This window comes from Cnephaeus nilssonii (assembly GCF_951640355.1).
Source record: "Cnephaeus nilssonii genome assembly, chromosome: 1".
Lineage (NCBI taxonomy): Eukaryota > Metazoa > Chordata > Mammalia > Chiroptera > Vespertilionidae > Cnephaeus > Cnephaeus nilssonii.
Window position 1 is genome coordinate 83,968,208 of NC_137072.1, and position 14,248 is coordinate 83,982,455.

General features: G+C 43.9%; 2 protein-coding genes across 3 annotated transcripts in view; one reads left to right on the plus strand and one right to left on the minus strand.

Annotated features, from left to right (window-relative positions):
- POLR2B (RNA polymerase II subunit B) overlaps positions 1-667 on the minus strand; it is a 45,714-nt gene extending 45,047 nt beyond the window's left edge. The window contains exon 1 of the mRNA XM_079770758.1: positions 526-667. Coding sequence (XP_079626884.1) covers positions 526-544 — 19 coding nt within the window. The 5' untranslated portion in view covers positions 545-667. The remainder of the gene's footprint in view (positions 1-525) is intronic.
- Positions 668-935: 268 nt separating this feature from the next.
- NOA1 (nitric oxide associated 1) lies at positions 936-13,845 on the plus strand. 2 transcript variants are annotated; one of them, XM_079770770.1, is made up of 7 exons: positions 937-2,437; positions 3,506-3,670; positions 4,641-4,846; positions 8,582-8,713; positions 10,756-10,872; positions 12,425-12,545; positions 13,232-13,845. In XM_079770770.1, the coding sequence occupies exons 1-7, from the start codon at positions 1,309-1,311 to the stop codon at positions 13,429-13,431; spliced, it is 2,070 nt and encodes a 689-aa protein (XP_079626896.1). In that variant the 5' UTR covers positions 937-1,308; the 3' UTR covers positions 13,432-13,845. The 2 variants fall into 2 exon arrangements, with proteins under 2 accessions (XP_079626897.1, XP_079626896.1); XM_079770771.1 differs by lacking the exon at positions 8,582-8,713 and having other exon boundaries at positions 936-2,437.
- Positions 13,846-14,248: the final 403 nt, after the last annotated feature.

A 14,248-nucleotide genomic window follows, 5' to 3' on the forward strand; every position in this document is an offset into this window, starting at 1 on the left:
TAAAGGCCATCTTTCAAGACAAATTACTTAGACATATGACAGCATGAAAGAATGCCAAACTAAACCTCCCTCCCCCCACTCCCAGCCCCACCCCACACACAGTGCCGCCCCCCACCCCCCGCCCCAGCACAGGTTGTCTGGCACAGGTTGACGCTCAAAAATTCAACTATCCAATTAATCCATTTACTCTGGCCTTAAAGGAAATTTTAAAAAGAGCCTTTTACTTCAAAGTCAAAACGGATTTTGACTGTATGGTTCTGCACTCTATTTCAATACGAGAAAGTAGTATGTATGATTCATCAAGAAGCCAGCAGTGAGGAAACAAGTGTCGCCCTGACCGGGAACATTAACACTACATTCCCTGCACCCTCCCCCTTTGGCAATCAAGGCTTCGTTCCCGACCTGGGGTAAATGGGAAACAAGACTGGGGACACTTGTATGGCCGGCTTGGGGAAAGTCCGCAAATCCTCAATTCGTCCAGCTCCCCACCTTTCCCCCCTTAGACGGGTCTCCGCGGTCACCTACCCTCGTCTGCGTCATACATTGTGGCAAATGGTCCCCGAACTCCTGACTCTGGAAATCAGACAAAAATGCACGCAGCAACCACCGGCACCTGGAGCGTGAGACAAAGTGATTTCCGCATCCGGCGTTCCCAGCACACTCCGCGCCTTCCGCCGAAGGCCACCTACAAAGCCCACGTAATGTTCGCGCATGCGCGAAAGGTAGGTTAGCTCGGTAACGGTTAGCAATGCGCAGGCGCAGATTGTGGACCAACGCCCCCTACGGCTGATTGCGGGAACCTCAAGTACAGTCTTGAGGATCGGATCCAGCCAATGAAGGTTTTGTTTGTTTTTTTCAATGTTGTTACACAAGTAATGACATCTGAAAAAAAGAAACCCAATATTTAGTAAAAAATTTAAATTGTGCCGTAAATCCGCGGCATTTAATGCTCTAGTTTTTGCACTTTTAAAGCCAAAAATCAGTGCTTTTTAAAACATGACTATGGGCGGGTGGCGCCAGCGGTGGCGCGTTGAAGAAGCCTGAGAAGTGACAAAATCTTCACTAGCCTCTCTAGCCCGGGGAGCACGATCTGGAAGATCCTGGCACCTTTGTCGCAGCTTTAAGCGGGCTCTCAAGCCTCTGAGCCCTGATGGGATTAGGGGCAGGAGGAGGAGCTGAAGTGTGGCGGCTGGCTAATGACAGCGTTTGGTAGTCCCGGGCTTTAGTCAGGATTGATGCGCGCGCATCTTGGGTCTCTGCGCGTGCGCGCCCTTGGCTCCGCCCCTTGGTCCGGGGGCCAGGTTCCCCATGCTGCCCGCACGCTTCACCCGCAGACTGCTCTGGCCCTTACTTCGGGGACTACCTTCCACGGTAACGCGCCATGGCCTCCGGGAGCCGTTCCTCGAGAGGAGATGCGCGGCCCCCACCTCCTCCCAGCACGCGTCGGGCCTGCGACACGGGCTTCCTCGTGGCCCGACGGCGACTGCAGGTTACGAAGGAAGGGATGACATGCAGGAGGAGCATTTTCTGTTCCCCGAATACGTCCTGGAGCCGGAGCCCGCTCCGACCGTGGAAGGGCAGCTGCGGGAGCTGCGGCAGCGTCAGGAAGAGGAGGAACGACAGAAGCTACAGCGGCGCGAGGAGCGGCGGCAGCAGAAGCTACGCGCCAAACTCCGGGTGCACCCGGTCGTCGGGCACCCGGACCCGACCGTGCCGTCCAGCGGCCTGAACTGCTCCGGCTGCGGGGCGGAGCTGCACTGCCAGGACCCTGGCTTGCCCGGCTACCTGCCCAGCGAGAAGTTCCTTAGCGCGAGGGCGCAGGCGGACGGGCTGGCGCGGACCGTGTGCCAGCGCTGCTGGCTGCTGGTGCACCACCGGCGCGCCCTGCGCCTGCAGGTGAGCCGCGAGCAGTACCTGGAGTTGGTGAGCACGGCGCTGCGGCAGCCCGGGCCCGCCCTGGTGCTCTACATGGTGGACTTGCTCGATCTGCCCGACGCCCTGCTGCCCGACCTGCCCGCGCTGGTCGGCCCCAAGCAGCTGATCGTGCTGGGGAACAAGGTGGACCTGCTGCCCCAGGACGCTCCCGGCTACCTGCAGCGGCTCCGGGAGCGTCTGTGGGACGACTGTGTCCGCGCCGGGCTCCAGCGGGCCCCCGGCAGGGGCGGGCCACCTGGTGGGGAAGAGAATTCGAGTCCCTCGGCCAAGGCCGGTGGTACTGTAGTCAGGGACGTGCGGCTCATCAGCGCCAAGACCGGGTACGGCGTGGAAGAGTTCATTTCTGCCCTCCAGCGCTCCTGGCGCTACCGCGGCGACGTCTACCTGGTGGGCGCCACCAACGCCGGCAAGTCTACTCTCTTCAACATGCTCCTGGAGTCGGATTACTGCATCGCCAAGGGCGCTGAGGCTATCGACCGAGCCACCATCTCCTCCTGGCCTGGTGAGCTTTAGGAGGTCCGCCCCCTACGTTTTCGGAGATGCTTCAAGTCCACCAGGGACTGTCTGCAGCCTTCCCTTTAACAATTCTCTCCCTACGTTAACACCACCTCTCTTCTGCGTCGGCGTAGTGCTGGGAAATGTAGTAGTTGCAGTCATTTTCTAATAGAAATATTTATGGAGCTCTCCTATGTTCCAGTCACTGTTCTAGGCCCTAGAGGTAAACGAGGCAGCAAAGGTCCTGCTCTCTCTGAGGTTTCCCTTGGAGCTTTACTTGGAATGTTGACATGGAGGCCCTTTGACTTTCTAAACCTACCTCCACTATCTTGAGTTTGTTCGTGTGATCAGTATACTCTACACATTTAACCTTTTGAGTAATTCACTAATGCAGTAGGATGATGTGTGGCTTTGTTGAAAGAAATGTCCATTTTGTGGTGTGTTTGTTTTGTTCATCCTCACCCGAGGATATTTTTCCATTGATTTTTTTTAGAGAGAGTCATCATTGTGAGAGAAACATTGATTGGTTGCCTCCTGCAGGAGCCCAGACTTGGGACTGGGGATTGAGCCTGCAACCTGAGGTACATGCCCTTGACTGGAATTGAACCTGGGACCCTTCAGTCATGGACCGATGCTCTATCCACTGACCCAAACTGGATAGGGCTCGATTTTATAGTTTTAAGAAACTTTTGTAATTACAAAATGGATCCTTTGATGACCCTGTTTGTTTTTAAGTTTTGACAAAACTGCCTCATTTGTTCCTTCGAAATCAGTGTTTAACTTCCCTGTTGTGGACTTTGGTTGAATTATACACAGAAGTGCTTTTATGTAGGGTGGTAGTATGTGAAAATGAAAAGAAATCAGATCTGCAGATCTGGGATTCACATCCTGGTTGAGCCTGTAAGCCAGTCTCTGAACCTGTTTCCTTATCTATAAAGTAAGAATAATTTTGTCATGAAGTTAAGTGAAATAAATCGCAGTACCCAATTCAGTGTGTAGCTCCTCAGAAATGTTACTTTTCTGCCCCATATTCCCTTGTGCAATTTTATTAAAATATACCTTTTTGGTATTTCAGGTACTACACTAAACCTTCTGAAGTTTCCTATTTGCAACCCAACTCCTTACAGAATGTTTGAAAGGGGGAAAAGGCTGAAAAAATATGCATCTGAAGCTGAAGAAGATCTTAGTCAGCTAGAAAAACAACAACTTAATCTCTTAAAAAAGCATGGTTATGTAGTAGGTAAGCATCTCCTATAAGAAACTCTTATGTGGTCTATGCTAGAATTCTTTGTTGAGCAACCTGGAATACAGCAGTAAAAGCATTTCCACTAAGATACGGCCCCTCCATGCAGAACAGTAGTACAGTTGTTGACTCCATGCAGCAGCTGTAAATTAGATGCTCCCTTTCCCTGGTATCTCTTTTCAACGTTCATTTACTAAAAACAGTTTGATTTACAGTAATTTCCCTCTTGCCCAATGTACACAGCCAGGCACACACTTGATCAATGCAGGAGTGTGACTCCTGCTGCCTTTTTTTGTTGTTATTAATCCTCACCCAAGGATATTTTTCCATTGACTTTTAGGGAGAGTAGAGAGAGAGGGAAAGATAGAGAGAAACATTGACGTGAGAGAAACACATCAATTGGTTGCCTCCTGCATGAGCCCTAACCAGGGCCCAGGCCGGGGAGGAGCCTGCAATTAGTCGCCTCCTGCATGAGCCCTGACAAGTGCCTTTGACTGAAATCCAGCCTGGGACCCTTTGGTCCACAGGCTGAAGCTCTATCCAGTGAGCCAAACCGGCTAGGGCCCACTGACTTTTTTTTTTTTTTAATCCTTTGTTGTGTAGTATTACATATGTCTCCTTTTTCCCCCATTGAGCTCTCCCCAGCCATTCCCACCCCCCATACATGCCCTCACCCCCCTACTGTCTGTGTCCATGGGTTATGCTTATATGCATGCATACAAGTCCTTTGGTTGATCTAACTCCCCCTCCCCTGCCATCCCGTTGGACAGTCTGTTCAATGCTTCTATGTCTCTACTCCCCACCACCCCCCCACTGCCTTTTTTTAAAAACCAAAGCTATATATCATTGTAGTCTCACTTTCATAGCTCATAGTTATAGTAACTTGTTTGATGCAAACATAAGAATTATCTGTCTGGAATCAAAGGCTTTAAAGGAGTAATAATTATTTCAATATAACTTATTCTAGGAAGAGTTGGAAGAACATTCTTGTATTCAGAAGAACAAAAGAATGAAGCTGACTTTGAGTTTGATGCTGATTCACTTGCCTATGACATGGGAAATGAACCTCTTATGGTTGCAGATAATTCCACCAAAAAAGTAGAACTGACCCCAGAAGATGTGAAAGATGCCCACTGGTTTTATGACACCCCTGGAATTACAAAGGAAAATTGTGTATGTATTTGATGTGTTTTGAAAACATTAATTTTCTTTTCTTCCTCTTATTGTTGACTATTACAGATGTCCCCCATTTTCTCCTCTCTCCACCCTGTCCCACCCCCTCTTCCCATTAGGCCTTCGCCACATTATTGTATGTATCCATGGGTTATGCATATATGCATATATATTCTTTGATTGCTCTCTTCCCATCCTCCCCTCTGAGATCTGTCAGTCTGTTCTATTTATTTATGCCTCTGGTCCTATCTTGTTCTTTTGATTCTACATATAAGTGAGATCAGGTGATATTTGTCTTTCTCTAAATGGCTTATTTTGCTTAGCATAATAATCTCCAGGTCCATCCATGCTGTCACAAAGGGTAAGAGTTCCTTCTTTTTTACAGCTACGTAGTATGCCATGGTTTAAATGTACCACAGCTTTTTTATCCACTCATCAACTGTTAGGCACTTGGACTGTAGGAACATTAACTTTCAATTGCATGAGTACTGTCTTAATTGGTAGAACACAAAAAAGGAGATATACTTTCATGATAGACTCAGTTCTGATTCATTCATGGAAATGGTTCAGGGATGAAACTATATGCCATCAAGTTCTATATTTAATTTGTTGGACTTCACTACTGACACCCTACTTGTGTTATTGTGCTTGTTACCTTAGTTAGGGAGACATTTATAGAATCTAAGATTTTGAGGTTGGAAGAAATTATAAATATTACTACAGTCCAGCCACCTATTCCATGCTTGAAGTACCTCTAGAACATATCCATCAGAGGGCACCCAGCTTGAACTGAAGTAAGGAGTGACTCCTCATCAGCTGAAGCAATGTCACCTTGCCTCCCAGGCTAACCTGTGTGATTTTGACCTTCTCTTTGTATTGATCTGAACAGTCTTCCTATAACTTGTACCCATTGTTCCTCAAAGCTTTGAAATATTTTGCAGTATAATGTCCTATCTCTTCCTCCCTCTATTCTTTCATTAGTTCATCCAACAAACATTGAATATTTTCTATGCTGACATAATCCAGATTATTTGTCCTTATTTTCTACATATGTTCTCTCTGAGAGATAGGCTATTCATCAACCAGGCCCCTTTCAGAATGTTTTCTAATTTGTTTTTGTTGTTAAGAGTATGACACTAAGAATGGAATTTCTCTTGCCCTGGCCATGTGGCTCAGTTGGTTGGAGCATCGTCCCATAAACCAAAAAGGTTGCAGGTTCTATCCCTGGTCAGGGTGCATATGGGAGGCAACCCATCGATATTTTCTCTCTCTCTGCCCCGCTTCCCCTCTCTCAAGTCAATAAATCTCTCAGGTGAAGATTTAAAAAGAAAAAGAATGGAATTTTTTGTATGAGTGCCCTCATTTCAGCATAATTTAGAACAGGATTAATTCTACCTGTCTTGCCCTTGTACATTTTTTTCCCCATAGATTTTTTATTTATTTATTTATTTTAAAGAAAGGGAAAGACAGAGAGCTATGGATGTGAGAGAAACACATCGATTGGTTGCTTCCTGCACGTGCTGACCAGGGCCCGGGCCAGGGAGGAGCCTGCAACCAGGGTACTTTCCCTTGACTGTAATCAAACCCGGGACCCTTTGGTCTGCAGGCCAATGCTCTATCCATTGATGCAAACCATCTAGGGCCCCTTGTACATCTTTTTAATCCAATTGCAGTATCTCCTGGGCAGCTTAGATCCTATCATTAAATTCAACCTATATCCTACATACTTTTTAAGTCTCACAACTTTTTATTTATTTGCAGTTTTGATCATCATCATGAATGATCATCGTCCATTCATTGACTCAAGTGTACATCCAGGATACAGCCTTACTGCAGATGTATTAATCAGCTTCCTTTGAATCTGGTTACTGACCAGAATCTAATTCGCCTAATTATCTCTGTAATCTCTGTATCTCCCTGTGAAACAACATTGGTTTCTTAGGTACTTTTCCTTCCTGTGCCTCATCAGGATTACTTAAGAGTTTCATTCTCAGAATTGTATTATCACTTTAACTTCAACTCACATTTCCCTTTTAGAATCAGGTCAAGAATAGCAATTATGCCGAAACGGGTTTGGCTCAGTGGATAGAGCGTCAGCCTGCGGACTGAAAGGTCTCAGGTTCAATTCCGGTCAAGGGCATGTACCTTGGTTGTGGGCACATCCCCAGTAGGGGGTGTGCAGGAGGCAGCTGATCGATTTTTCTCTCTCATTGATGTTTCTAACTCTATCCCTCTCCCTTCCTCTCTGTAAAAAATCAATAAAATATATTTATTTTTTTAAAAAAAAAGAATAGCAGTTACTTTAGTCATATACATTTGTCAAATAGTCAGAAAGGCAAGAATTTGCTAAGTATTCTAGCCCAGCAGAATCAGACCCTTAAGTGTTGAGATATAAAGGGTCTTTAAGGTGTTTAAGGTACTTTGCTTCTAGTGTTAGCTTATTGATTAATTTATTTGATGCCTTAAATCAGTTTCCCAAACCGAACCAAGAAATTCTGTTGTGAAATGGAAGTCTTAGGGTCTAAAAAGTGTTTAAAGGTTTCTTTACTGCGGGTGGCTTTTTTTAGTTGAGAGAGGAAAGGAAAGAGATAGAAACATCAATGATGAGAACGAATCATTGATCAGAGGCCTCCTGCACACCCCATACTGGGGATCGAACCCACAACCCAGATATGTGCCCTGACTGGAAATTGAATCATGACCTCCTGGTTCAGAGTTCAATGCTCAACACTAACCCATGCCAGCTGGGCTGCAAGTGGCTTTTAATATGCTTTTCAAACACAAATGCTGGGGAAAACTACTTGCAGTCCTCTTATGTATTTTCTTGTGAGCCTCCCTAGGTATCACCTTTTTTTTTTTTTTTTTTTTAATTTTAGAGAGAGGAAGGGTGAGAGAGAAACATCCATTGGTTGCTTCTCTCTCACACATGCCCCAACCGAAAATCGAACCCCGCAACCTAGGTATGTGCCCTGACCAGAAATCGAACCCACCACCTTGTACTGTATAGGGGGACGCTCCAACCAACTGAGCCACCTAGCCAGGGTGGAAGCACATATTTTCTATTTCATTAAGCAAGTTCACAAAAGTTTTCTTTTTTCCCATTTTTTACCTTCCCTATTCTTTTTCTTGTTAAATCAAATTTTGGTTCCTTAAATCTTACTAGAATATTGTACTTCCTGGTTTTCCTTTTCTATTTTCTCTAGTCTATTAAGGAACTCTTTATCCTTAGAAGCCAGAGGATTCATAACTTTCACTTTTTGCTGAGTATTTGGGGGAAATAAGGAAACTAAAGACCAGAATTTAGGAAGAGCTTGTTCAAGCTCTTTACCTGCTCCTAAAATGCTGTGACCATTTTGCATTTAATTCGTACATACTTGCCACTAGAACATAAGATATAACTTATTACCTTACATTTAGCTGAAAACTGCTGCTCCTGTAAGCCTTGATTGTGAGAACATTCTATTTTGGAATTGAATCATCATTGTTTTCAGTTCATGCCAATTTTGACATTAGGGGGATTCTACTGACATAAAGAAAATCTCATACTCATAAATTTATTTTGTCATTCATTACTCAAGATTAAGTTGTGAAACGAGTAATGTGCAGCAAATTATGACATACTTTGGTTTATTGTGAAGTCTGGAATATTTTTTTTCATCACTGTTTATCTCTTAGGTAAATCATATATCTTCAATAAAAGTAATTCTCCCAATATATCTACCCTTTAATTCACAGATTTTAAAACTTCTAACAGAAAAAGAAGTGAATATTGTCTTGCCAACACACTCCATTATTCCAAGAACTTTTGTGCTTAAACCTGGAATGGTTCTATTTTTGGGTGCCTTAGGACGCATAGATTTTCTGCAGGTAAGGGAAGTCTGTATCATTAAAAAGTTACTTAGTGCCCAGCTGGTGTGGCTCAGTGATTGAGTGTTGACCTATGAATCTGGCAGTCATGGTTCGATTCCTGGTCAGGGCACATGCCTGCGTACAGGCTTGGTCCCCAGTGTGAGGCATGCAGGAGGCAGCCAATCAATGATTCTCTTTCATCATTGATGTTTCTATCTCTCCCTCTGAAATCAATTTTAAAAAGTGTGACAGTTTTCAGATTTATTTCAAGGAAGCAGACTTATGAACAAGACTAACAAAATGCTGATCATGACTATGTGGGACATTGATATACTATTCTCTCTTTTTTTAAAATGCCCATTCTAAAAACTTGGTAAAATTAATGGGGGGAGGGAAATATAGTAGTTGGGCTTAAAACTATATCTTCAATAGGATGCTCAGGCCCCATACAGCTTAGCATTAAGAAAAGATACTGCCCCTATCCTGTGATATTGTTTCACAGGGAAATCATTGGTCAAACCTTTAAGTACAGGGTTAATATGCATTAAATAAATTCCATACTTCTTTATATCCCATGTTATGTATGCTTTTATATATGGTTTTGTTTGGAGTTCATTTACATAGCATCATTCTGGGGATTTTAGAGTATCTATAGGACTGCTCCCCGAACAAGGAAAGTGAAAGATGGATATGTTCAACAACACATTTTGCAACTTGCAGGCCATTGCTTTAGTACATTTCTTGGGTTTGGTGTTTGTTCATAATTTGTTGGAAATTTATCTTTACACACTTAAAACCCTTATATATTTCTTTGAAGCTCACAGAAAGTTAATTTTTTAAACAGGGACAGTTGAAGCAGACAGTATTTCCCTTTGTTTTTAATAAAATTACCATTGCCCTAACCCGTGGTCGGCAAACTGAGGCTCGCAAGCCACGTGCAGCTCTTTGGCCCCTTGAGTGTGGCTCTTCCACAAAATACCATGGCCTGGGCAAGTCTATTTTGAAGAAGTGGCGTTAGAAGAAGTTCAAGTTTAAAAAATTTGGCTCTCAAAAGAAATTTCAATCGTTGTACTGTTGATATTTGGCTCTGTTGACTAATGAGTTTGCCGACCACTGCCCTAACCAGTTTGGCTCAGTGGATAGAGAGTCGGCCTGCAGTCTCAAGGGTCCCAGATTCAGTTCCCGTCAAGGGCATGTACCTTGGTTGCAGGCACATCCCCAGCAGGGGGTGTGCAGGAGGCAGCTGACTGATGTTTCTCTCTCATCGATGTTTTTTTTATTTTTTTTAATTTCTTTATTGATTAAGGTATCACATATTTGTCCTCATCCCTCCATTCCCATCCCACACCCCTCCCCACGCATGCCCCCACCCCCCTGTTGTCCTTAACTGCTGGTTAGGCTCATATGCATGCACACAAGTCCTTTGGTTGATCTCTCCCCTTTACACCCACCCTTCCCTACCCTTTCTCTGAGGCCCGACAGTCTGATCCATGCCTCCTTGTTTCTGGGTCTGTTCTTGTTCATCAGTCTATGTTGTTCATTATTTCCCCTAGATGAGTGAGATCATGTGCTATTAGAAATACACTTATAAGAACCGAAAATGAGAATAGCAATAATGGTTATGCTGACAGGCAAATGAATCAGTCTGTAGTGAGTTTCTTTCTGGGCCAACAGTTCTTTTGAGACCCAATTTCAATGTCAAACAGTTCCTTATGTGTACATGTCAGCAATGACATTTCAGTTCTGGATGGTGGTCTCATCGATGTTTTAACTCTCCTTCTCCCTTCCTCTCTGTAAAAAATCAATAAAATGTATTTTAAAAATAAAAAAAATAAAATTACCATTTCTTTAAACAATTATCAATAAGCCTATGAGAAGGAATTATAGTTTTACATCAATTGTTGAAATGCACAGCTTCTGCCATATTGTACCCTTATTCTTAGGCATTAATATAGTTTTATTACCAGTACTTACAAGGGAGCTGTGTTGTTGTTGTTTTTAATTGTGCCTTTTGCTGGTTTTACAAGTTTTTCATTGTGTAAAATAACTTCTTTCTTAAGGGAAGTCAGTCAGCTTGGTTTACAGTAGTGGCTTCCAACTTCCTTCCTGTGCACATCACCTCCTTGGAGAAGGCAGATGCTATATATCAGAAGCACGCAGGTGATACATTGCTCAAGGTAAGGCGACACTGATGATTGCATGGTTAGGTTAGCATACACCATGATAGTCCCACAGCTCTGCTAAGAAAGCCTTTGTCAGAACCATCTTTGTTATACCGTCAGCTAGCTCTCCCCTCACCTTGTTCTCCTGGAGGATTTGGCTATGAAGTGACGTGCACCCTGTAAGAAAAGGGATGTTGGGCTGATCCTAGAATAGCTACTGAGCTGTGTTTTCCCTAGACTACACTGTCCAATATGGTAGCCACATGTGGCTATTTAAATTTAAATTAATTAATTAAAAGTAAATAAAATTTAAAATTTAGTTCTTCAGTTGCACTAGCCACTTTTCAACTGCTCAGTAGTCACATCATTGCAGAAAGTTGTATTGGATGATGCTGAGTGAAGAGAAGTTACAGATTTTCTCACAACTGGGGGGTGCTACTGGCATCAAGTGGGTAGAGGCCAAGGATGATGTTAAACATTCTGCAGTGCATAGGACAGCCCCTCACAACACAGAATTACCTGGTCCAAAATGTCAGTACTGCCTCCACAACCATAATACTTAATATATGCCTCTCATCACATTTCTTACCTTGCACTTGGATTACTTGTTATTTCTACCTTCTGATTTCCTTGGGGGACAGGACTATACTGTAACATCTATCTTTGTGTCCCTAGTGCTAAACACAGAGAGATCTATTAATAAACTAGAGGCTCAGTACACGGATTTGTGCACCGGTGGGGTCCCTTGGCCTGGCCTGTGCCCTCTCACAATCCGGGACCTCTCGGGGATATCAGAGAGCCAGTTTCAGCCCAATCCCCGCAGGCCAGGCCGAGGGACCCCACTGGTGCACGAATCCGTGCACCGGGCCGGTTTTGGCCCTATTCCCCCAGGCCAGGCCAAGGGACCCACGGGGCCTCTAGTATGCACATAAGATCTTTGGTTAATCTCTTCCTGCCCTCTCACCTCCCCGCTTCCCTCTGAGATTCATCAGTCTGTTCCATGTTTCCATGCCTGTGGTTTCCACTCCTGCGTTGAGCATCTACCCACTGGTGGTCAGTGCGCATCATAGGTACCAGACAGTCTGCACGTTGGCTCATCGCTTAGTCTTTTATATATATAGATTACTATCCAGTCACTTCCCATTCATGGAAACATCTGTAAGCATAGACGCTGAATCTTTATATGTGTACTCTTGACTTGTCATGAGGCAGGGGTTAATCTTTGTTGGCAGCCAGGACTCTAAGAGCTAAAGTATTTGGAAAGATGTTGCCTTAATTGCCCAACATTACTCTTTGTAGCGCTGTATAGGGGGCTGTAAAAATAGTGTAAACTAATAAAGCAGATCCTGCTATCAGGAGTCACCACCCACATGTGACCCTTGACACTGGGAACTGTAGGCTTCCTGTGCTTTTCATTTGACTAGAAGTGATTTGGGGCTTTTTCAACCATTAAAGGATTTTATTCTTGATCATGTACAGAATTACCTTATCAGTGCTTTACTTTATATTAGAGTTATAGGGAATTGAATTTGTACTTCCAAACATCTTCATTTTATCTCAATGAAAGGTTCCAATGGGTGGAAAAGAGCGAATGGCAGAATTTCCTCCTCTTGTTGCTGAAGACATTACATTAGAAGAAGGACTTGGGAATTCGGAAGCAGTGGCTGACATCAAGTTTTCCTCTGCAGGTAATTTTATACCAGGCACTTTTTTTTTTTTTTTTTAATGTTTGTATTGATTTTAGAGAGAGGGAGAAGGAGAAAGAGGAAGAAACATTAATGTGAAAGAGAAACATGGATCAGCTGCTTCCTGCATGCCCCCTACTGGGGATCTGCCCAAACCCAAGCATGTGCCCTGACCCAGAATCAAACTGGAACCTTTTGGTGCACAGGACGATGCCCAACCAACTGAGCCACACTGGCTAGGGCACCAAGCACTTTTTTAAAATATGAATGAAGTAGCCTTTTTATATTTTTGTAGAAATGTGTCTTAACTAACATAAGGTGAGTATTTTAAGATATACATGCTAGGTAATTCATAAAATGCAACCTTCTCTGAAAATAAATTTGTACCTTTCACAAATGCATGGAATGCTTTTTTAAAATACAGAGTGAAAGAACAGTAGCTTCCTCTGTGCTCCATTTTAAGCTTTAGTTTACTGTTTTCAATAAGATGACTAATATACCTGGCAGGGGAGATACCATGATCATGAAGGTGGTCTTCCCAGGGCGAGGCTTATCCATTGCACTCCAGATGTGCTGACCCCTGCGATTTCCCCAAATGTGGGAAACCCAACTGCATGATTGTGATAGTGGGGGGCAAGGGGAAAGATAGTTGCTAACACCAGATTGTGTTCTGCTGCGTGCCTGCATAGGTTGGGTTGCAGTAACGCCTCAGTTTAAAGACAGACTGCATCTCCGAGGCTATACACCTCAAGGAACAGTGCTGACGGTCCGGCCACCTCTCTTGCCACATATCGTTAACATCAAAGGAGATCGCATCAAAGGAACTGTGGCCTATAAAACCAAGAAGCTTCCTTCCCTTGTGTGCAATCTGCAGAAGAAAAACAGATGAAAATATGAAGTTGACCTTGCTCATGCTATTAACTATATAGCTATAATAAAGCTCCCCTGTGCCCACCCTTTGTAACTACTCAGAACTGTGCCTATTTGTATTGAGTTTGTAACTATAAGTTGTTTTTTGTAGGGTGTGTGTATGCATGTGTGACCCAAATATGCCTAAAAAGGAGTTCTGCTACATTCAAGTTTCTTTCACTGTTGTTTTTTTATTGAGACCAGATGTCATTTCTTATTTGGAGTCTGAATGAGAGAACCACTTAGCAATTGGCATATGAAAAAGTGGCAGATAATCAATTTCTCCAAAATAAGATCGAAGTGAGTACGTGGCTCTGCACCTTGTAGTCATCCAAGGAGCCAACTGGTGGAACACTCCATGGCTTCCATCTCTAGGTCTCTGGTGCTTGTTTAAGTGGCCATCCTTTTCTAGTGAGAGGGAAGAGGCCCTACAGCAGTGGTTCTCAACCTGTGGGTCCCACAGGTTGAGAACCGCTAGCAGGGTCGCCTAAGACCATTGGAAAACACAGATATTTACATTACGATTCATAACAGTAGCAAAATTACAGTTATGAAGTAGCAACGAAAATAATTTTATGGTTGGGGGTCACCACAACATGAGGAACTGTATTAAAGGGTCGCGGCATTAGAAAGGTTGAGAACCACTGCCTTAGAGAGAAGGGGGCTGGAGGATACACATCAACAGAGAACATTATTTTTGTTTGTTTTAATGTATTTTATTGATTTTTTTATTTTTTCACAAAGAGGAAGGGAGAGGGATAGAGAGTTAGAAACATCGATCAGCTGCCTCCTGCACA